Source organism: Eulemur rufifrons, chromosome 8 (genome assembly GCF_041146395.1).
Source record: "Eulemur rufifrons isolate Redbay chromosome 8, OSU_ERuf_1, whole genome shotgun sequence".
NCBI classification, from domain to species: Eukaryota; Metazoa; Chordata; class Mammalia; order Primates; family Lemuridae; genus Eulemur; species Eulemur rufifrons.
Genome location: NC_090990.1, coordinates 37084359 through 37107370, shown reverse-complemented (window position 1 = coordinate 37107370; position 23012 = coordinate 37084359). Strand labels below are relative to the sequence as shown.

At 35.6% G+C, this 23012-nt stretch overlaps 1 protein-coding gene across 2 annotated transcripts in view; it reads left to right on the top strand.

Moving 5' to 3' along the window:
• FAF1 (Fas associated factor 1) overlaps window positions 1-23012 on the top strand; it is a 440606-nt gene that overhangs the window by 268705 nt on the left and 148889 nt on the right. For both annotated transcript variants that reach the window (XM_069477930.1, XM_069477931.1), the window contains one exon: window positions 11903-11998. In XM_069477930.1, the coding sequence (XP_069334031.1) occupies window positions 11903-11998 (96 nt within the window). The remainder of the gene's footprint in view (window positions 1-11902; window positions 11999-23012) is intronic.

The following is a 23012-nucleotide window of genomic DNA, read 5'->3' as shown; positions in this document are numbered from 1 at the left end:
CTTGACTTGGGAATAGATCATTATTTTGCCATGTGTCAAAATTACTTTTTTAAAGATTATTGGATGTGAGGATTTTCTCATTTTACTTTTTAATGTAAAAGATTATTCTGGTTGGGTATGTGTGTGTGTGTGTACCAGAACCAGTGAACCAATCAGTAAACATATACACATGTATACAGAGTGATTACTTATTGGTTTTTGTATTTACTTGAGTGGGAGTCCTAAAAAGTATAATTAATAGTATAATAATGTCAAATGCATAATTCTTATGTGAGACATTTAAAGTGTGTTGGCTTAGTTTTATATTTAATATACATTGTTAGATGGTTTCTGTGCCAATCTGAAAATGTTTTTATTAGCTACATTATGCTTCCTCATAAATTTTAGAGCCATCATATCTTACAAAATAGAGTTGAAATGACATTTAGATTATTCTAATTCCCATGAAGTCCACAGAGATGAAATATTTTAGCATGCAAAGATAATTATACTGACACATTAAATATGAAATAAAACTAGTATGCCTTATCAAAAAATGAAAATGCACAAATTCAAATTATATTGATGTGGAATTTGAGTGGTCTATATTTTGCTTATTTTGATTAGTGGTTTCAAATCATCAGTGACTATTGAATTGAATGTAACATCCCATCTCATGTCAGAATATTTTTGAACCCTGTACTTTTTACTCAGGCTCAAAAGTCAATCAGATAGTTATTTAAATGCTAATGATAGTTTTTGGTATTTATCTCACTTTGGAGTGGTTTCCAGGTTTGGGGTTGTAGAACTAGGTAGATCATATTAATAATTTCATTAGAAAATTACAAGCTTTTGTATTTTATCTTGGTAGGGAAAATAGGGACAGTACCCACTTAAATTAAAGCAGTAGACATTTATTGTGTGACTAGCCTATGCAAAGCAATCTACTAAACCCTGTGGCAGCTAAAAATGAGACTGTAAGGTCAGGCTGTGTCCTCAAGGACCTTAGAGTCACCTAAACACAAACACAGCCAAAGTTGTGGTTCTTTTAAATCACAAACTAAAAATATCAGAGGTTCACAATATGGGTTATAGTAGTTGAGTAAAAGGAAAAAAATCACTTGGCTGGGATGGGCCAGTAAGGATTAACCAGCAAGGTGAAATTATTTTTTTCTTTTTTCTAGACAGTCATCATTAATGCTGCTGTGCCTAACTTGGTATAGTTAATTCGGGTTCTATTTTTCCTAGGAGGGAAAGCCAGGACAAGATGCCCAGCAGCGCTGTGTCCATGTGCTGAGACCAAAGTTGTTAGCATAACTGCCTGAGTTTTGCCAAGGAATTAGATGCTGCTGGAAAAATATCCAGAGCTCCTATATTTGCTATCCAAAGAGTTCCACAGTGTTGTGGGGTAAATGGCATCTCGCTATTGACTAGACATGTGCCAAATGGCTGGTTGGTACTCTTCATGCATACAAAACAGGCTTGAGATATGTATCCTTGCATATTTGGAGGTTCTGTGGTTATGATGAACTGAAATCACCACTGATTAATATAGTAGCTCTCTAAAATAATTAGATTTTTCTCCTAACAGAACCTCTTTATCAAAATGAGGAACCAGCTTGAGGTAAAAGCACCTTTGTAACTGAAGATTTGGTTTTGATTCTTTGTGAATATGTTGTAATTGTAGAATAAGGCAAAGGGCTTGTTTTGATAAGATCCTGGACTCTTATAATCAGTATTTCTTATGGTGACTTGATATGCTTTTGTTAATAAGTGACTTTCTGAGTGTTAAAAAAATAAAGAAAATATCTTGAGAAAAATTCTACATTTCCAATGTATCTTTTGTGAGTATAATGGTTTTAAAATTTGTCAAACTGTTAAGATACTGACATTATGTTGCCATACCAAGATTACCATCGAACTATTTTCATTCACCAGTGGGTGTGATTTTCTGCAAACAAGCAATTAATTTCTTCTGTTGAATTTCCTGCTCGGTGTCATTATTTTGTCCTTTGCTTTTCATGAGTGTTTAATACTTTAAGATTCTATTTCAAAGCCAGTCTCCATGAGCTCTGGCTTATGTCCTACAGCGTGTTTGTGTGTGTGTGTGTGTGTGTGTGTGTGTCTGTGTGTGTGTGAAAGAGAGAGAGGGAGATAGAAACAGCATTGAATTCCTGTTAACTCTGATCAGGTAATGGACACTCGGCATTCGTGAATCAAATTGTGCACATTGTGGCAGATACAGATCCGTTCACTATTGTTTCGCTAAGGCACGTTAGCATTGATTATGATGTGGATATTCTTCCCAGCTTTCTGGGTTCTCATCTAAAGAACAGCAGCAAATAATTAAGTATCCAGAGCTTAGCCATCATTCCATATTTCCTGAGTTTAAATTGAAGTAAAAACGGAGTAAAAGAGCATTTTATTTATTTTTTAAATCCCCTATCAGCAGAAAGTAATTAACTCAAGATCCACAATTAGCCTCACAGCAGTCCATTTTAACCACCTTCAGCCATCCTAGGTCTTTCAGAGGTGGCATGATTTTGAGATTATTTTGCACTTGAAACAGAGAAGCTCATAATAGCTAGCTTGAAACACATTTAAGAGTGTGAGGTTTTCCTTTTTCTTTTTGTGTTAATATTTACCCTCTCTAATGATGATTTTCTGGTTTACAAGTAGAAAAAAACAAATACTAGGAGAAAATGTTTCTGTCCTACCTAGTATAAAACAATATCTTTTCTTTGGTAAGTCTAGAAGTAGCTGCTTTGCTTTAAACTGGAAATTTCATTATTTAATTAGTTACTTGGCACAAAAGAATTAACAAAACGAACCAAATATTCAAGCACACTGAAGAAAACTTAGAGAGGCCTGCTCATCAGGCTGGTAAAGTAATTGTTGGCTCTGCCTTGTTTACCTTTTTGGTTTTGTTTTGTTTTAAAGGAAATGTTCACTTGTATAGCATTCCTGCATAATTCACAAAGCTCAACCCTGGGAACCTATTTTGTGGCTCTCTGAGTGTTTTTTATGCAACCTGCTTTTACAGGTTTAAATTACATTTTGTGACACTGTTTTGTGGTTGAATTAGAAACTTTTTTTTTTTTTCCTTAAGTTAAACCTGTGATAAGTAATTGTCACAGTTAGCGCCCTGGTACAATACTAATTTGAAGTGACATGTCCATACTGGCCCTCAGTAACATGAAGAAGCCTAACAGGTGTGAGGGGTGTGGCTTCCCATGGGCTCTGTTGAACTTCTAACCAGAGAAAAATAGCAGAAAAAGTGAAATGAACCTTGAATAAAGCTGTCAGCAGTAATTATCTCAGCAACACTTTGTGGGGAGATAAAATAAGCACTGATGCTTTTATAACCTGAACACACTGCATCCAAGATAGATTTTTCACCCATTTAACATAAGCTTCTGAATATTTCCAAGTGATATTTTCATAGAACGGTAACAACAATTAACATGAAATAGAAATTTTTTGAAAACATGCTTTTATTTTTATTTTATCATAGGTTTTTTTTTTGGTATTTGTTTTAAGTAGTTTTGGTAACAGAAAAGTTTTTTTCCATGCCTCTTGTTTTGCTAAGCCATTATGCTATGAAATCTCAAGTAATGTATAAAAAATTATATTCTCTTCTGGGAAAAGATACTTTCCCAATTAGAAAAATATTTGAAAGTTTGGTTTTCAATTACTTTGAGAGGTGTTCAGTGTATTGAACTGACTGATATGAAGCAGGGTAACACATATATGTGAATAAGCTGAATGACCTGCAAGCCATCATATAATACAAATGCCATATTTAAGTGGAGTAGAAACCAGGGAAGATTTGAGAAATCTTTTTCAACCTGTTCTCTAAGCACAATCCATTATTATCTTCTTTCACAGCTGTATTTTTAAAGTATACTAATTCAAATGACATGATGATTAGGCTTGTTTGACCTGACAAGTGTAGAGAAGTTAAAGTGAGATTTCTCTTTACTAATTTCCTGGCTATGGAAGCTTAACTGTGCAAAAAACAGATGAGATTTTGCAACATAAGTTGTTCTCTTATACATTTTGGGTAATCTATTGATTTAACCTTTTTTCCTCATAATTCAGCTTTATCATGTTCCTGCACCCCCAAATTTAGAGGCTTAACAAGCTAGCCACGTTGGTTCACCTTCTAAGTGGAGGTGATGTGATTTTAAAAAGTTAGGAGTCAACTTAAGTTAGTTCTAACTCTATTCCGCTATTTATTAGCTCTATGATCTTGGGTAAAAATATGAATCTCATTTTTCTTGTCTGTGGAATGCTAATGTGGCAAACTATGGCAGGTTCATTCTCGCTAAGGGGATAATAAGGGTAAGGCATAGCAGTATAAAATAGAACTAGCATGGCCTATACTTTATTCACAAACCTACATAGCTTAGAAAACCATTAGCTTTATTAAAGCAGAAATTGTTCACCATTGGCTGTATCCATAACACTCAGCTGAGTTCTTAGCATATTATGGTTGCTCAGTAACTATTAGTTAAGTGCATGAGTAATAGTATTTTACACTCTACTTAAAACAAGTTGAGTACTGTCTGTCTGTTCCCTCAGAATTAGATAGCAAAATTTATATCACTAAGCATAAATAGGTAGATAGATAGACAGATATAGATACATTAGAAAACTTTACAGAGGAGGAAATTGAGGCACTAAGAAGATAGGAGATTTGTCCAAAGTCAAACAGCTATTAATTGACAGAACCAGGATTTCAAACCTTAACAGTGTGGCTTTGAAGTCCAAGTGCATAAGCACTCTACCTTTACACCTCTCCAAGGAAGTATAGTGATGTCTGCTTACCAAAGAAATTGCCCACAGTGACACATGTTTTTTCAGACATTTTCCTGTCACAGGTACAAATGATTTGTGAAACATGGGGATACATTTTGGGGTAAGATTCCTCCTTCTTCACCAGGACACTTCTTTTTCCTCTCCCCTCCTAGAACAGCAGATCCCCTGATCCACTGCACTCATTGAATCCTAAGTGCAGTGTTCTTACGATTACCTCTTTCCCAGTGAACAGAAATATCACACAGGGCCATGGCCTGGGCAGAATTCCACAAATGTAGGATGACAGAGTTTTGATGTCTAGGAATTTGGCTTTCCCCTCTCTTGGGTCCAGCTTCTGGCCCACCCATGTAAAACTTCTGCCTGTGACATTCCCACTGCCTCTGTCTACTCAGCTCCTACCTGGGATTCTGGTCCTCCCTGTAGAAGCTAGCCAAACAAAAGTGCTTATTTTCTGGAAGATTTGGTCTAAATGTCACTGGGTATGATTGACTACCAAAAGACACCAAGTGTTTTAGTGACAAAAAATTTTGAGATTGGGGAGGTTATTAAAAGGCTTTCAGGAAGAGATTGAGATGAGTTTTTGAGTTTTCATTTACAGTTTCTCATATGATCCTCACGTACCTTTGAAGTGGACAGGTGGAAAAGAATGGTGAGGGAAACCTAGGCAAGAGTAATTAGAATGAGCAGAAGCCTAGGAGTAGGCAAGTACAAGATACATTTTTTGATCAGTGGGCAAACAGACCTGTATACAGTATATAGAAATAGTTGGAGGTAATAGCTGAAAAGATGGGCCAGGTTATGGCTTTAAACTTGAACTGAAAAAATTGTTCCAGGTGAGAAAAAAGAACTTGGAAATCATTTACCCCAATTTTTTCATTTTACAGGGGATAAAACTGAGAGAAGACAGTTTTCTCTTCATTGTGATCAAGATCATTGTGATCAAGGTCACACAATGAATAAGAGGCAGCTTTAGAATTTTAACCCAGGTCCATTGATCTATATACAGGATTCTTTTCATGTATTACCCCACCAATGTTTTTATGCACATGGAATCATATCACAGGCAACACTGATGGGAGAAAGGAGCATAAAAAGGCACCATACCACCTAAAGACATAAAAGAGCAATACTTGCTTTGCTTTCATGATGGTGACAGAAGAAAGAAACATGGCTTACAGCCTGGTTAAATATATTTCAGCAGAATAGCTGAATGTTCTCAGTGAGCACAATTGGTCTCCCAAAGCCACTGCAGCAGACAGGGACACCCCTTTCCTTTGCCCCTGATAGCCTGTTGTCCTGTCTCTCAATTTTTGGTTAAATTCATCTCACAGGAATTTAATGGGAAACCTGTAGCAAGTTCCATTTTTGGACATCAGTTTGTAACATATGCTTTTGAAAATCCCAGTCATAAGCAGATAGTGACTGATGTTAGAGATGAGCCCTTAGAAGCTCTCAGAGCCACAATATTTCTAAGCAAACATATTCTCCACAGGTTGCACTGACAAGAATATTATGTGGGAAGAGACGGAAACCCTTAAATAATTTGAACTACTTTGTTCAATTAAGAAGACAATTTGATTAAATATTGCTCAACATCTTTTGGATATCTTTGGTACAGAAAAGATTGAGTGATATATTAATATTTGGTTGCTCTATGTTTCAAAAACACATACTAATAAAGTTAAATGTTCTTGCAGATGGTATAGAACACTTAAATGATACTAACACTGTCATCTAGATTTAGACTCTTAAAGTCAGAAATAATTGGGCATTGAAACTGAAAAAACACCTATATGATAATCCTGCTTTCTGGCAAGGAGCCAAAGATGAAGTGTTTCATGGTTTTTATTTAAAGTTAAAAAATTAAATCCACTCTGCTAGGTACTTACCATCTTTTTATTACTATCAACATAGATATTATTCCCATTTTTCAGATGAGGAAACAGAGATCTTATGAGGTAAGCAACTTTCCTGGGAAATGACATTAAATATCAAAGCCAGGATCCAAGGCCAGGTTATCTGGATCCAAGTGCTTCACATACGATAAGAACTTAATAAATGTTTATTGAATGATTAAGTTATAGATTCTGAGTAACTATGCGGTTAGTATAACTTACTCAGCAACTAGCTCTAAATTATCAAATAATTTGGGGAAGAAGGGCAGAGTTAAAGCAAAATCTGCATGTGTTCCAGATATTTTTCCCCTCACCAGTCATTGATTAGAGGCAATACATTTAATATGTTCTTTTCATTCTTCTGCCCTCCAATAGAGGGTGCTCATAAGCAATTAAATGACGTAAAGCAGTAGAGACAGGAACTGAGAAATAAGGACTATTAAGCTCTTGATTCAACTGAAATAGCTTTGGTTTAAAGTTGCTTTACAGATAACATCTTGCCCACCTGCCGGAGGGTAGTATTTTTATTAATATATACGTAAACCTAACCATTCTCTCTAAATAAGTGTGAAAGAGACTATGCCACTAGACAGTGTTACACTGATCTAAAAGCGCTATCTTTCTTATTGTATAACTTAATGCTCTTCTCAAGGATTCTAATGTTCTGAAGTACTTCAGAACCTCTTCTAGTGTATTCGCTAAAATCTAAAAATAATACAATCGAAGAATATTGTGATGTCTATATATTTAGTTAATAAAAGTATATCTGTTTAGAAATTTTGCTAATCCTGTTGCAGTGAGCAATGCTTTATCTCCTTATGTAATAATCTGGTTTTAGGGGCTGAGATGGCAGTAGTAAAAATTGTGTTGAACAACCTCTTTTTGATAGAAAAACTCAAAATAATGTTTGACCAGTTTGGGGAAGCATAAAGGTGGGCAATCATAATGTGGAAAAAAGTAGCATCAGGTGATTCACCTTGATTTTGAGAATCCCACCAGATTAAAAGGAAGAAACAAATGAAAAAAAGCAAGCCAGGAGCATTGTAAATTATTTTCATATATATTCCCAAAAAAAATTTTTTAAGAAAAGTTGAGGTAATTAAACCAAGATACTTACTGGTATTTTGCAACGAACTTTAACATAACATCTTTATAAAAACTTAGTTAAGGTTATTTAGTAGAAAGACCAAGATTAGAAGTCAAGGGAACATACTTGTGCTATGATTAAACAGATGTGAAACTTCAGGCAAAAAACTTTACCTCCCACACCTAAGTTTCTTTCCCTGCTAAGTGGGAGAATTAGACTAGATCTTGTGAGAAGAAACTGACTTTCATTTGGAATCTGTTGGGGATCGTGGCACTATTGATAGGAGAAGTTTAAGAGTAGGCTGCTGGTATCTTCTCTCTGTAAATTCTCGTTAGTAGTTTGGAATGGGGCAGGGGATGATTGGCAGGGGAGGGTATGGCAGAAGCACTTGACTCAGCTAAGGCTTCAGGATTTGTGGTCTCCTGGTTGGGATACTAGCAATTGATGAATTCTGAGGAGCCTTCCAACTCTAACATCTTGAGTCTAAAATGAAGCCATCTAAGCAGCCATCCCTGTATCTTCCAACTCTGCTTGCTTACATGGTAGCATTTGTGTTTATGTATATAGCAGAAAGCCTCCGAATTTGTTACTGTTTGTATTTATTTCATTAAACCTTACCAACTTGTCAAATTAATTGAGGGCTATAACACAGCAAGGCCAGGTGGAAAAGACAGTTTTTTGAGCTTTGTACACATTAGTTTTATAGATAATTGATCTTGACCTGCACATCTCTTTTAATATTCCATTTGTTCCAGAATATTATTAGTCACTTCCTTTTTAACAGTGTGCTTTTTTGTGAAGTGACTAAACTGCTATTTAACCCTGCTACAAGAATGTGGCAGTGGGCTAGTCCAGACAAGTGGATGTACACTTGGTAACTAGCATTCTTAATAAGCTTGCTTCAACCTGCCACAAATTAAGCTCTGTGTGACTTTTCTAGCACATAAATGACTTAAAAAAAAAAAAAGAAAAGAAAAGAGGAAAATAGGAAAAAGGGGGAAAAAAGCTTGGATTGTGAATAAAAGTAAAGAAGATTTTTGATTTACCCTTTGGTTGGCAGTAAATGAAATTTCAGCCTCATGACTCAGTTTGGTTTAAAACTACCTTAGTAATCTGTTTAGCTGAACAGTGAGCATCTGAACATTTAAAAGGGGTATTGTAGCAGTCACCTTCAAGGCTCCTTATTACTCCTCAAAGACTTTACGTTGGAAATGTGATGTGTTAGAAAACTCCATGGCCTTTGGAGTTAAACTTGGTTTGCCACTTAGTGGCTGATTTGACTTGAACAAGTTACTCTACCTCCCCAAGCCTGTTTTGTGATCTATACAATCATGATAATCTTTAATTTGCAGAGTTGTCATTCATGATAAACATATGTTAAGGACTTAATATATATTGCCTGACAAATTGATGGCTTCCAGGAGTAGCTATTTTAATTAAGCCAAAGAAAGTAATTATTGTTTATCAGACCCTCAGACAAGATGTATTAGAGCCTTAATAGTTATTTGATTAGATTCTTTTTAAATGGTTGTAAGATAAAAGTGCCTGAGTTTTAATTTTGGCTCACCAGTCAGTACCTGTGTCACCTTGGGCAAGCTTCTAATCTGTGTGAGGTTTAGTAAACTCATCTTTAAAATAGAGATTATAATACTTACCTGGCAGGGTTATTGTGAGAATTAAATGGGGTAATGCATATAAAGCACTTTGTGTAATAACAATACATATTAAGCTCTTAATAACATTATTATTAAATATTTTTAAAAATAACCAAGTGGTTTCATGGGTATATGTATACATATGTCAGAACTTATCAAATTGTCTACAAATATGTGTAGTTTGTTATAAGCCTACTATACTTCAATAAAGCAGTACTGGATGCTGTTAATACATACATTTATATCTTCATATTACATATTACAATGATTTATTCAATGCTAGTACCCAGTAGCATTCCCAAACCTGGATGCAATTAATTATGCTGGTGCCTTGTTAGGATGATGACAGGCTTGAGATATGGTGTTTAAAAAACTTTCTTATATTAAAACACAAGGGAATCGTATTTTACAAACTGATTGAAAAAAAAGAGATACAAAGAGTAAAGCTATAGTTTCCGACTTTTTCAGCTGTATCACCTTGATGACATGTTTAAATTAAGATCATAGCCCATTACAGCTAGAAGGAATCTGAGAGATCATTTGATAGGATGCCTTCATATTTTACAGAAGGAGATATTAAGGCTCCTGGTGACTGACTCAAGATCCCGTAACTCAGATCTTCTAAATTCCAGTCTAGTACTCTTTTTTTTTTTTTTATACCCCACAGGCAGTAATAGCTGAAGACTACCGTGTACAGTCACTTCTTTGGGTTCCACTTGTGGCAATCCCCATCCCTGCCATCGTCATTATCACAGAGCACCGCCATAAGGTCTTAGTCTCTGCCATTAATAATTAGGAAAAAAGACAGACTGCAAACATGTATTTGGGAGAGAGTTAAAATTTGGCAACAAAATAAAAAATACATTGAAGGACTAAGTCATATTTTTAATGAAAGCAGTATTAAGAAGGGCCTTATAAACAGCAAGGGCAAAGCTTAAAATAATAATACTAACAACTTGTCAGAGATAGCAAGTGATCAGTCATGATGGTTTACAGTTTTCTTTTGCATATTGTCTTAATATTTTATTTTAATATGTTTATAAAGAAAACATTGTATGCTTTGTTAATTATATGAGGAAACATCATTGAAAAGATTCTAAAATTTCACAGAAGAAAGTGCTTTTGGCTTCTCTGTTCTTTCAAATATTATTATTCATGAAAATTAGTTGCATCTGTACACATTGTGTGGTTTAGCAGTTCACAACTTTTTTTGTCTCAGGATCCCTTTGCACTTATAAAGAAATCATCAAAGACCTCAAAGAATATATTCACTGACATTCACCATTTTGAAAATTAATATTGAGAAAAAAATAAATATTTAAGATAATAAAACCATTACATGTTAATATAAACAGCATTTTTATGAGAAGTATTTATATTTTCTAAAAATTTAATGAATAATAGAGTAACATTGTTTTTATACTTTTGCAAATCTCTTTAATTTAATGTTTGGCTTAATAGAAGACAACTGGACTCTCATATCTTTCTTCTTCTGCATTCAACCTGTTATTAGATATTGTTTTGGTTGAAGTATATGAAGAAATCTGGCCTCACAAAGATTTGTAGTTGGAAAAGGAAGTATTTTAATAGTCTTTCCAGATAATTGTAGAAATTCTTCTTTAATACTAAAGTAGAACTTGACAAGTAGTAGTTTCCTAAAAGTTAGTTTCAATGCAGAATCTGAAGCCATATTACATTTTGTACTTTGTTATAGTAAGATCCATTGATTTGCCTCACACTTTGAATAGAACTTTTACTCATGCATAATTTTATAACATCATGCATTCACTGTTCATTTGAAGAATATTGGTCCTCTAAGTTGTACAGATTTTCTAGATGTTGACACATTTCATTACATTATATCAAAAAATTGCCTTTGTTAATATCACCACCAATCTCATCAGAAAAATCTTTTAAGAATTGAAAAGTGTTCAAGCTCATGATGGCTGCTAGTTTTTTAAATTTTTACTTGAAAACTCAAATTTTATCATTGGCAATTAATACTGTCAGGCCTGTTCCTTGAAGTAGTAGACTCACTCCATTCATTTTGGAAAAAAAGCCTGCCAGAGACAGGTTGGGTGTCCCTAATCTGAAAATTCAAAATCTGAAACTTTTTTTTTTTTTTTTTGAGACAGTGTCTTACTCTGTTGCCCGGGCTAGAATGCTAATCAGACACATCGTAGGGGGAAAAGTGTGTATGATTTGCCTTATTTTTTCCTTATTACCATTTCCTGGAGCCATAGTCTATTACCAAGGCTAGTAAGAATTAGCCTTAACTACTGTAACATCTCATGTGTGGAAAATTTTCAGATTTTTCAAAGACTTCCTGGTAATGTAATACCTAGGCTACTAGAGTGAGCTTTCTAATCTAGCTTCAGAAATAATAGAAAATGTTCAAAAAGTAAGATCTTTTTGTGAAACATGGCTACATTTTATTTACAAGTGATGGATTCTACTTTTTACAGATGTGTCTTGCTGAATCAGGGCTCTCTTATCCTTGCCATCGACTTACAGTGGGAAGAAGATCTTCACCTGCACAGACTCGGGAGCAGTCAGAAGAAGTAAGCCGTGTTGCTAGCTTTTTGTTGAGCAGAAAGCCTATCCTCCAGTCACCTGCCCACTTCCTATTCTTTTTTTATCTGCCACAGCAATGAATAGATAAAATTAACGTAGCATGAATAAAGTCTCAGTAAATTCTTGAAGGCAGACACTTTCCATGCTAGGTTATTACTAATGTGCTCCTTCTTGTTCTGTTAGTTTCATGTTTCAGCCAACAGAATTCAGGCAGATTGGTTGAGATGATTTTTACTTAGAACTGCCAGGTTAACAAAGGGATTTTCTTTGCTGCTATTTGGTTATATGACTGTTTTCGAGCACATTTATTAGGATTGATCCTGGAGGTTCTTGAACTCATTGGATTGTGGAGCACCTTCTATGACCCAGACACTGCTTGATATTAGATAATAAAGATGAATAACACTGTACCTATACCAGAGTGCTCAGAGTCAAGGGTGTTAGATAGCAAACTAATAATGACAGCATAATATAAAAAATGAATTGATAGCAGTGCACACAAGGATGCTGTAGAAACAAAGAGGAGGGGCAGAAAAGATTGAACATTTGTGTATGTGTTCTGCCTATTTGTATCTATGTGGGCCTGAAGAGTGTTAAAAGGCAATATTTTAATTCTCTCCCATGGCTACAAATAGCACTTCCATACTCAACTCTGACCATGGGTTATAAGGAAATGAGAAAGAGAGTTTGGATGTTGCAATTTATTCATTTAGGAAATAATTATTGAGCTCTTGCTATGTGCTAGGAAACGTCATCACCATGATTCGAAAAGTGTTATGCAGCAGAGGTCATAACAAGCACAGAAAAACTTTATTTAAAATAGTACATTTTTAGGATAGAGCATGATTCAGGTATTTAAAAGCTTGGACTAGTCTAATAAAACCTTTTCCCACTTACATTCTGTACAAAATGTGGTTGCTTATTTTTATTTAAACTGACTATATAATTTTGGACATCCACTCTGGAGGCTGCCACAGGACTTCTCCAGCCATCTTCTGAATGTGTATCTATATCACTTAAATATGTGAAAGAGGAGTGAAGCTGCATAAACACAGTTCTAGTTTTTGACCATCCCATGAAAATGATAATTTGCCGCTCTGGTTTTTAACATTTTTTAGAAAACGACGAGAAGGAAACTTTTCCCCCTAGTACAGATATTACTGTACTATACTGTACTTGGCCTCCAAAACTGTTAATTTCTTTAAAGAAACCACACCATTTTTTCCAGTACTTTATCTTACTAGTCCTTGTGAAAGAAAAATGAGAATAAGTTTCACTATTTGGCAGAAATTGCCAGAAATAGTTTAGTGAAATATTTCTTTATAGTCCTTGAGTCTATTTTTAATGGTTATAGTAGGTCACACTTCAAACTCATCAATGGATAACTAATATTAAAAGATGCCCAACTAATTCCAAACCAAAATTTTTAATTGTGCTATGTCCTGGGAGGTTATAGGTAACTTGTTGACTCATTTATTCTCTTCTCTCTCACCATCATATATGTTATTTGGATGGTTGCATCAGCAGAGAGAAGTCAATTCCATACAGTGAGAAGCAGTGTTTGTGAAGCTCATACCCTCTTACGTTAATTAGAGAAAAGGGTAGAGTGGGGTTAGGAGTCCTAGCCAAACTATAACAGTCACAACCTTAGTAATTCTTAAAAGTAATTCCTTAAAAATCTCACTATCTGGAATGAGCTCATATGTTTCCTTCCTTGGCTAATTGGTAAATATCACTTCCTCTAGGAGGATGGTGAGAAATGGGAAAGAAGCTATAACCTTAGTTTTTATGTTATTATAGAAATATAAAGCTGAAAGGGATTTTTGAGATCATTTGGCCCAACCTACACTTTGATCCACCCCTCTTTTATCCATTCAGATCTCATCATTTAAACTTTAATGTATTCTAGGTGCCTAACCTTAGGACCATAGTCCCTATACTGAAAGAGCTCACTGTCTTATATAAGAATCTCCCTAAAATATCTCCAGTGACAGGGTTTGGCCCTCATGTGACAACCAGTTTCATTGTTGTGTAGCTCTTTCTGTTGATATCTTCCTTATATTATGTTGAAATATATGTACTTACAGCTTCCACCCAGAAGGTCCACTGCTTTCTTCTGGTTCTACCCTTCTCCTACATGACGTCACGTATTTCAAAACAATCATCATTTTGCTATTGACTTTCTTTTTTTATTTATTTATTTTTAAAAATTAAAAAATTTTTTATATTGACTTTCTTAAAGCTTGAGTTAGGAAGGATCAGTAGTTAAATTCAAGTTTTAGATTTTATGGATTATAGTTATATGTCCTTTAGCTGGGGGAATTTTGATTCTTATATCATCCACCTGACCCTGCAAACACATTTTCTTTATAATAATTTAATATATTCTCTTTTCTTCCCATCCACCCCTTGCTCCTGAGCCCCCTGTTAGTGATTTTCCCATATCTCTGTGTACCTAGCTAGGTACCAGTCTCTCAGCTGCTTGGGTCACACAATGTGGGGGCCCTGTGGACCCTGGCTCTTTGGAAATTGTTCAATTCTCAATTGATATTGGAGAAGGAGATATTGGAGAAGGATATGTCAAGCCCACAGCTAACATCATACACAATGGAGAAAAGTTGTATGATTTTCTTCTAAGATCTGGAATAAGGCAAAGATGCCCACTCTTACTACTTCTATTCAGCATAGTACTGGAAGTCCTATCCAGAACAATTAGGCAAAAGAAAGAAACAAAAGTCATCCCAATGGGAATGGAAGAGATGAAATTTTGCTGTGTTTGCTGATGACATGATCTTGTATGTAGAAAACCCTAATGACTCCACCAAACAAAACTGTTAGAACTAGTAAATGAATTCAGTAAAGATGTGGGATACAAAATAAGCATTCAAAAAATAAGTAGCATTTCTATACACTGACAGTTATCCAAGAAAAAAAATCAAGAAAACATCTCATTCACAATGGCTACAAAAAAAAAAAAAAAAAACAACCAAAACTATAATACTTAGGAATAAATTTAACCAAGTAGGTGATGAAAACTATAAAATACTGATGAAAGAAGTTGAAGATGACAAAAATAAATGGAAAAATATCTCATGTTCATGGATAAGAAGAATTAATATTATTAAAATACCCAAAGTGTTCTCCAGATTCAATGCAAGCCCTGTCAAAATTCCAGTGGATCCTGGCATGGTGGTACCCATCTGTAGTCCCAACTACTGGGGAGGCTGAGGCAAGAGGATTGCTTGAACCCAGAAGTTCAAGACCAGCCTGGGCAACATAGCAAGACTCCGTTTCCCAAAAAATTATGATGACTTTTTTGCAGAAATAGGAAGCAATATCATAAAATTAATATATGGACCCCAAATAGCCAAAGCAATCTTTTTTTTTTTTTTTTTTTTTTGAGACAGAGTCTCACTCTGTTGCCCAGGCTAGAGTGAGTGCCGTGGCGTCAGCCTAGCTCACAGCAACCTCAAACTCCTGGGCTCAAGCAATCCTCCTGTCTCAGCCTCCCGAGTAGCTGGGACTACAGGCATGCACCACCATGCCCGGCTAATTTTTTTCTATATATATTTTTAGCTGTCCATATAATTTCTTTCTATTTTTAGTAGAGATGGGGTCTCGCTCTTGCTCAGGCTGGTCTCGAACTCTTGAGCTCAAACGATCCGCCCACCTCGGCCTCCCAGAGTGCTAGGATTACAGGCGTGAGCCACCGCGCCCGGCCGCCAAAGCAATCTTGAGCAGAAAGAACAAAGCCAGATACATCACACTACCCAATTTTAGAATATATTACAAAGCTGTAGAAATCAAAACAACATGGAGAAGGGGCAGAGCAAGATGGCCAAATAGAAAACTTCAGCAATTGTCCCTCCGCATGAACACCAAATTCAACAAATATCCATGCAAGGAGGCACCTTCAGAAAAACCCAAAATCAGGTGAGCGATCACAATACCTGATTTTAACATTATATCAAAGAAAGAGGCACACAAAAGGGCAGAAAAGACAATCTTGCATGTCTACCTCTCCCTCATCTCCCAGAAGTACGCGCCATCACATCAAGTGAAGAGAGAATCTATGTGCCTGAAGGAAGGAAAGTGAAGTGATTGTGAGACTTTGCTTTGGCACTCAGGCCTGCCCTGTCACAGGGAAACACAGCACAGGGCTGCCTGTGCCCATGGAAGAAGCATTTAGACCAGCCCAGCCAGAGGAAATCCTCCACTCCAAAACTCAAGTTCTGGCCAGCCCCACCACTGGCAGACAAAAAGCAGCCTGGGGCCTGGAATGAATTGATAAGGCAATCAGGCCACAAAGGCTACAGTTCTTATGTCTGTGCTGGTTCACAGCCAGTTGCCTTGTGGTACACATGACACAATGAGACACCATCAGTGTTGGCCAAGCCAGTGCCTGTGTTACCCATACCCCAAATCCAGGTCAGAGCAGATCTTCTTTTGCTTGGGGAAAAACAAGGGAAGAGTTCAGAGGACTTTGTTTCATAACTTGAGTACCAGCTGACCCACAATAAAACAAAGTGCCAAGCAAACTACTAAAGCCTCTGATTCCAGGCCTTAGTTCCTAGACAGCATTTCTAGACCCATCCTGGGCCAGAAGGAAACACACTGCCCTGAAAGGAAGGACTCAATCCTCGCAGAATTCACTGTTTGCTGAGTAAAGAGTCCTTGGGCTTTGAATAAACATCAGAGGTAGCCAGACAATAATTACCACAGGCTTTGGGTGATACTGGGCTGGTTTCAGGTGTGACCTGGTGGCGGTGGCCATGAGGGAGTGCCCACCTCGCTCCTTCCCCTACTCCACTAGCCCAGCACAGAGAGTGAGGGAAGAGAGTGAGAGACTTTGCCTGGTAATCCAGGGAATTCTCCTGTATCTTACCCAAGTTCACCAAGGCAGTATGACCAGGAGTCTGCAAGAGTCACAGCATTACTGGACGTGGGGCACCCCCAATGCTGATACAGCTTCAGTTACCAAAGACTTAGATCACAACACTCAATTCCCTTTGAATATCTGGAAAGCCTTCTCAAGAAGGGTGGGTTCAAACAAGGCCAGACTGTGAATATTAAAATAAATACCTAACTCTTCAATGCCCAGACATTGACAAACATCCACAAATATCAAGAACATCCAGGAAAACATGAACTCACCAAATGAACTAAATAAGGTACTAGTAACCAACCCTGGAGTGATGGAAATATGTGACATTTCAGGCAAAGAATTCAAAATAACTGTCCTGAAGAAGCCCAGTGAACTTCAAGATGATTCAGAGAAGGAATTCAGAAGCCTATCAGAGTAATTGAAGGGATGAAATAATTGTAAAAATTCAAGCAAAAATTCTGGAGCTGAAGAATTCAATAGACAAACTGAGAAATGAATCAGAGTCTCTCAACAGCAGAATTGACCAAGCAGAAGAAAGAATTAGTGAGCTTGAAGATAGGTTATTTGAAAATACACAGAAGAGAAAAAAGAAGAAGAAAGAATGAAGCACACATACAAGATCTAGAAAATAGCCTCCAAAGGACAAATCTAAGAGTTTTTGGCCTTAAGGAGGCAATAGAGAGATTGAGGTAGAAAGTTTATTCAAAGAAATAGTAACAGAGAACATTCCAAACCTAGAGAAAGATATCAATATTCAGGTATGAGAATGGCTAAGTATACTAAGTGGATTTAACCCCAACAAGACTACCTCGAGACATTTAATAACCAAGCTCCCAAAGGTCATGGATAAAGAAAAGGTCCTAAGGGAAGCAAGAAAAAAGAAAAAAATAATAACAAAGGAGCTCCACTATGTCTAGTAGCAGACTCTCAGTGGAAATCTTGCAGGCCAGGAGAGAGTGGCATGACATATTCAAAGTGCTGAGGGAAGAAAACCTTAACCCTAGAATATTAATTATATCCTGCAAAACTATCTTTCAAACATGAAGGAGAAATAAAGACTTTCCCAAACAAAAGCTGAGGGATTTTATCAACATCCAGATCTGTCCTACAGGAAATGCTAAATGGAGATTTTCAATAGGAAAGAAAAGGGCGTTAATGAACAATAAGAAATCATTTGAAGGTACACTGGTAACAGTAAGTCCACAAATACAGAATACTCTATTGCTGTAATTGTGATATATAAACCACTTCCATCTTGAGTAGGAAGACTGAAAGACAAACTCATCAAAAATAACTACTACAACTTTTTGAGAGATAGATAATATAAAAAACATATAGATGGAAACAACAAAAAGTTAAAAAGGGGGGGTGGAGTTAAAGTTTAGAATTTCTGTTAGATTTCTCTTTGCATGTTTGTTTGTAAGCAGAGTTGTCATATGTTTAAAAATAATTGGTTATAAAATGGTTTTTGTAAGTCTCATGGTAACCTCAAATCAAAAAACCTACAACAGATACACAAAAATTAAAAAGCAAAAAATTAAAACACACTACCAGAGAAAATCACTTTTAAAATGAAGACAGGAAGGAAGAAAGAAAGAGAGGACCACAAAAAAGAAATCAGATAACAACACAGCAGTAGTTAAGTCCTAACTATCAATAATAACATTGAATGTGAAGGGATAAATCAAAAGTTATGGATAAAGAAAAAAAAAAACAGACCTAACTCTATGTTGTCTTCAAGAAACCCACTTTACCTATTATAAAGACACACAGACTGAAAATAAAGGGATGGAAAAAGATAATTCTATGCAAATGGAAACCAAAAAAGAGCAGAAATAGCTATACTTCTATCAGATAAAATAGATTTCAAGACAAAAACTGTAAAAAGAGACAAAGAAGGTCATTATATAATGATAAAAGGGTCAATTCAGCAAGGAGATATAACAATTCTAAATATATATGCACCCGACACTGGAACACCCAGATGTATAAGGCAAATATTATCAGAGCTAAAGAGAGAGAGAGAGATCCCAATATAATAATCATTGGAGACCTCAACACTCCACTTTCAGCACTGGACAGAGCATCCAGACAGAAAATCAACAAAGAAACATTGGACTTAATCTGTACTACATACCAAATGGACCTAACAGATATTTACAGAATGTTTCATCCAACAGCTGCAGAATACATTCTTCTCCTTGGCTCATGGATCATTCTCAAGAATAGATCATATGTAGGTTAAAAATAAGTCTTTAAAAATTCAAAAAAATTGAAACCATACCAAGTATTTTTTCTGACCACAATGGAATAAAACTAGAAATCAATAACAAGAGGAACCATGGAAAATACATAAACACATGGAAATTGAACAATATGCTCCTGACTGAATGACCAGTGGGTCAATGAAGAGATTAAGAAGGAAATTTAAAAATTTCTCAAACATATCAAAACTTATGGGGTACAGCAATAACAGTATTAAGAGGAGAGTTTATAGCAATAAGTGCCTACATCAAAAAAGTACAAAAACTTCAAATGAACAACTTAACGATGGATCTCAAAGAACTGGAAAAACAAGAGCAAACCAAATCCAAAATCAGCATAAGAAAAGAAATAAGATCAGAGAAGAAATAGATAAAATTGAAAAAAATACAAAAGATCAATAAAACAAGAAGTTGTTTTTTGAAAAGATATATAAAACACACACACCTTTAGCCAGACTAACAATAAAAGAAAGAAGACCAACATAAAATCAGAGATGAAAAAGGAGACATTACTGCTGATACTGGAGAAATCCAAAGTATTATTAGAGACTACTATGAGCAACTATATGCCAATAAATTAGAAAACCTAGAAGAAATGGGTAAATTCCTAGACACATATGACCTACAAAAAACTATTAGAACTGATAAACAGATTCAGTAAAATTGCAGGATACAAAATCAACTTACAAAAATCAGTAGCATTTCTACATGCCAACAGTGAACAATCTGAAAAAGAAACCAAGAAAGTAATCCCAGTTATAATAGCTACAATAAAATGAAATACCTAAGAATAAACTTTACCAAAAAAGTGAACAGTCTCTACAATGAAAACTATAGAACACTGATGAAAGAACTTGAAGAGGGTACAAAAAAATGGAGAAATATTCCATGTTCATGGATTGAAAGAATCAATATTGTTAAAATGTCTATACTACCCAAAGCAATCTACAGATTCTGTGCAATCCTCATCAGAATACCAATGATATTCTTCACAGAAATATAAAAAGTAATCCTAAAATTTATATGGAACTGCAAAAGACCCAGAATAGCCAAAGCTATCCTGAGCAAAAAATAAAAAATGAATAACTGAAGGAATCACCTTACCTGACTTCAAATTATATAACAGAGCTGTAGTAACCCAAACAATATGGTACTGACATCAAAACAGACAAATAAACCAATGGAGCAGACTGGAGAACCCAGAAATATTAATAAATCCACACATCTGTAGTGAACTTATCTTTGGCCAAGAACATACAGTGGGGAAAGGACAGCCTGTTTAACAGATGGTGCTGGGAAAACTTCCATAGGCAGAAGAATTAAACTAAACCCTTATCTCTCACCATATATAAAAATAAAATCAACTTGGATTAAACACCTAAATCTGAGACCTGAAAATATGAAACTACTAAAAGTAAACATTGGGTAAATGCTTCAGGACATTGTTCTGTGCAATAATTTTTTGGACTTGACTCCAAAAGCACAGACAACAAAAGCAAAAATAGCTAAGTAAGAGTGCATCAATTTACAAAGCTTCTGCACAGCTAGGGAAACAATCAATAGAGTGAAAAGGCAGCCTAAAAAATAGGAAAATATATTTGCAAAATAAGTATCTGATAAGGGGTTAATATCCAAAATGTAGAAGGAACTCAATAGCAAAAAAACAAAAAGCCCAATTTAAAAATGGGCAAAGGATCTGAACAAACAATTCTCAAAGCTAGACATCCAAATGGCCAACAAGTATATGAAAAAATGCTCAACATCAGTAATCATCAGGGAAATGAAAAATTAAAACCACAATGAGACATCACCTCACACCTGTTAGTATGGTTATTATCAAAAAGTAGAAAATCTTGAAAGCAGAAGGACGCAGGTTCCCTATCCTATAGTATGTGAAATTGCACCACAGGCAGACAAGCTAAATAGTAATCCAGTTGCTTCCTAAACATCTCTTTGCCCACTTCAGATTCACTCTGTTTAAAACTGAACTTCCCATGTTCTCCCAAAACCCATCTCCTCATTCACGTTAATGCTTATACTAGACCCAAGCCAAAAACTGTTTACTGTCTGATCACTGGTCAAATGTTTTTTTGAAACTGTCCCAGTTGATCTGATACATTGAGATTTTTATGAATCTTTCCTTTTTGTTCAAAAGAGGATATTTTTATAGTGGCATCAAATTTTTGCCATATTCTGTTAGTTGAGAAATTTCTTTGCTATTAGAGGTTATGTTCTGCCCGTTATCTAGCTTGTCCCACAACACTGACTCAATAGGTATGGGGTCTCTTTTGCATTTTATCCTCTCCTTCTCTATTGGTTCCTTCTCTTCATCCTGAAAACATGTTCAAATCTTCTAAACAATATATTCCTTCAAACCTGACTCTCCCCCCTCACCCTTTAGCTCCATCTTTCTTTGTTTTTTTGTCTTTCCACAGCTAAGTTTCTCAGAGTGATCAATATTGGATGATTCTATTTCTTCATCTTCTATTCACATAATTCCCTATATTTGGCTTCTTTGTACTGTGTGACTAAAATTGAATTTAACTATTAAAGTCAGTTAATAGTTTCTGTAAGTTACTGTACATACTATGTCATCTCCTTTCATTTTCACAGTAATTTTGAGGTCAGAGTTAGTCATATTCTAGAGTTGGAGTGTGAAGATACTTGCCTAAAATCATACAGAAAATGATAAGAGTATTCAACTCTTTGACTTTTGATTAAAAATTCAGGGTTTTTTGGTGGTGGTGGTTGGTTGTGGCTTTCCTTATAAGACCATAGCTATTTCTTTCTTAATCCTCATTCTACTAAACCTACTTACAGTTTTTGTCATCCACTCCTATTCTAGAAATTTTCTTAGACCTTCCTTCTATCACACTCTCAATTTATTTTCTAATCTTGACAGCTGTTTATCCATTTCTTACTGGGTTCTCTTCCTTCACCAATTGGAAAATATATAGATACATATATAGAGCTATTGTGAGTTCTAATCATTATCACCCTTCTTCCTCTACTTTTATAGAAGTAATCATCTTCACTCTTGTAACCTTAACTGTTATTTATATGCTGATTGCTTCCAAATCTAAATCTTTTCTGGACGTTGTTCCTGAACTCCTGAGAAAGTGTTTTTGTTTTAGTTTTTATTTTTCTTTTCAGCCGCCTATGAGATATGTTTACCTGGATGTGGTACAGCTACTTCAGATTTATTCTGAGAACTGGCCTCAATATCCTCCCTCACCAGTCTTGGCCTTCTCTACCCACTCAATCACCCAGACTAGAAATCTTGATGTCATTTTTGCCTTTTCCATTTTCTTCATCTCCAAGTCTAACTGGTCAACAATTCCTATCAGTATTGCTGAAGTATATTTTAAGTCTGTCACCTTTAGTCAATTTCCACTGCTACTGCTGAAGTATAGATGCTCTGTTCCTCACCTGAAACTTGAAATAGGTCTTCCCTCTTAAATCTTCCTGTGTAATCTGCCATATGCCACCACACCATCCCAAACAGACACAGGCACACACACACATACATATATACACTGCCATCAGAGTTGTTTCCTTGAATACTCCTCTGCCTAAAAACCTCTAGTGATTTCCCTTTTGCCATCAAAGTAAAGTTCAACTATCTTAGCATGCCAATTTAAGGACTAACACAATCTAGTTCCATCAAACCTTTTTGTCCTTACTGCCAGTCCACACTTCTGTCTCACATATAGAGCTGATGATACAGTTTACTTTTCTGAATTCTTTATTGATTTTTTTTTAATACCCAATTCCTTGCATGAGTTTTTACTCTGCCTAGTATACAACTCCCTCCTCACCAATCTTCTTATACACATACTCAACCACACTGAT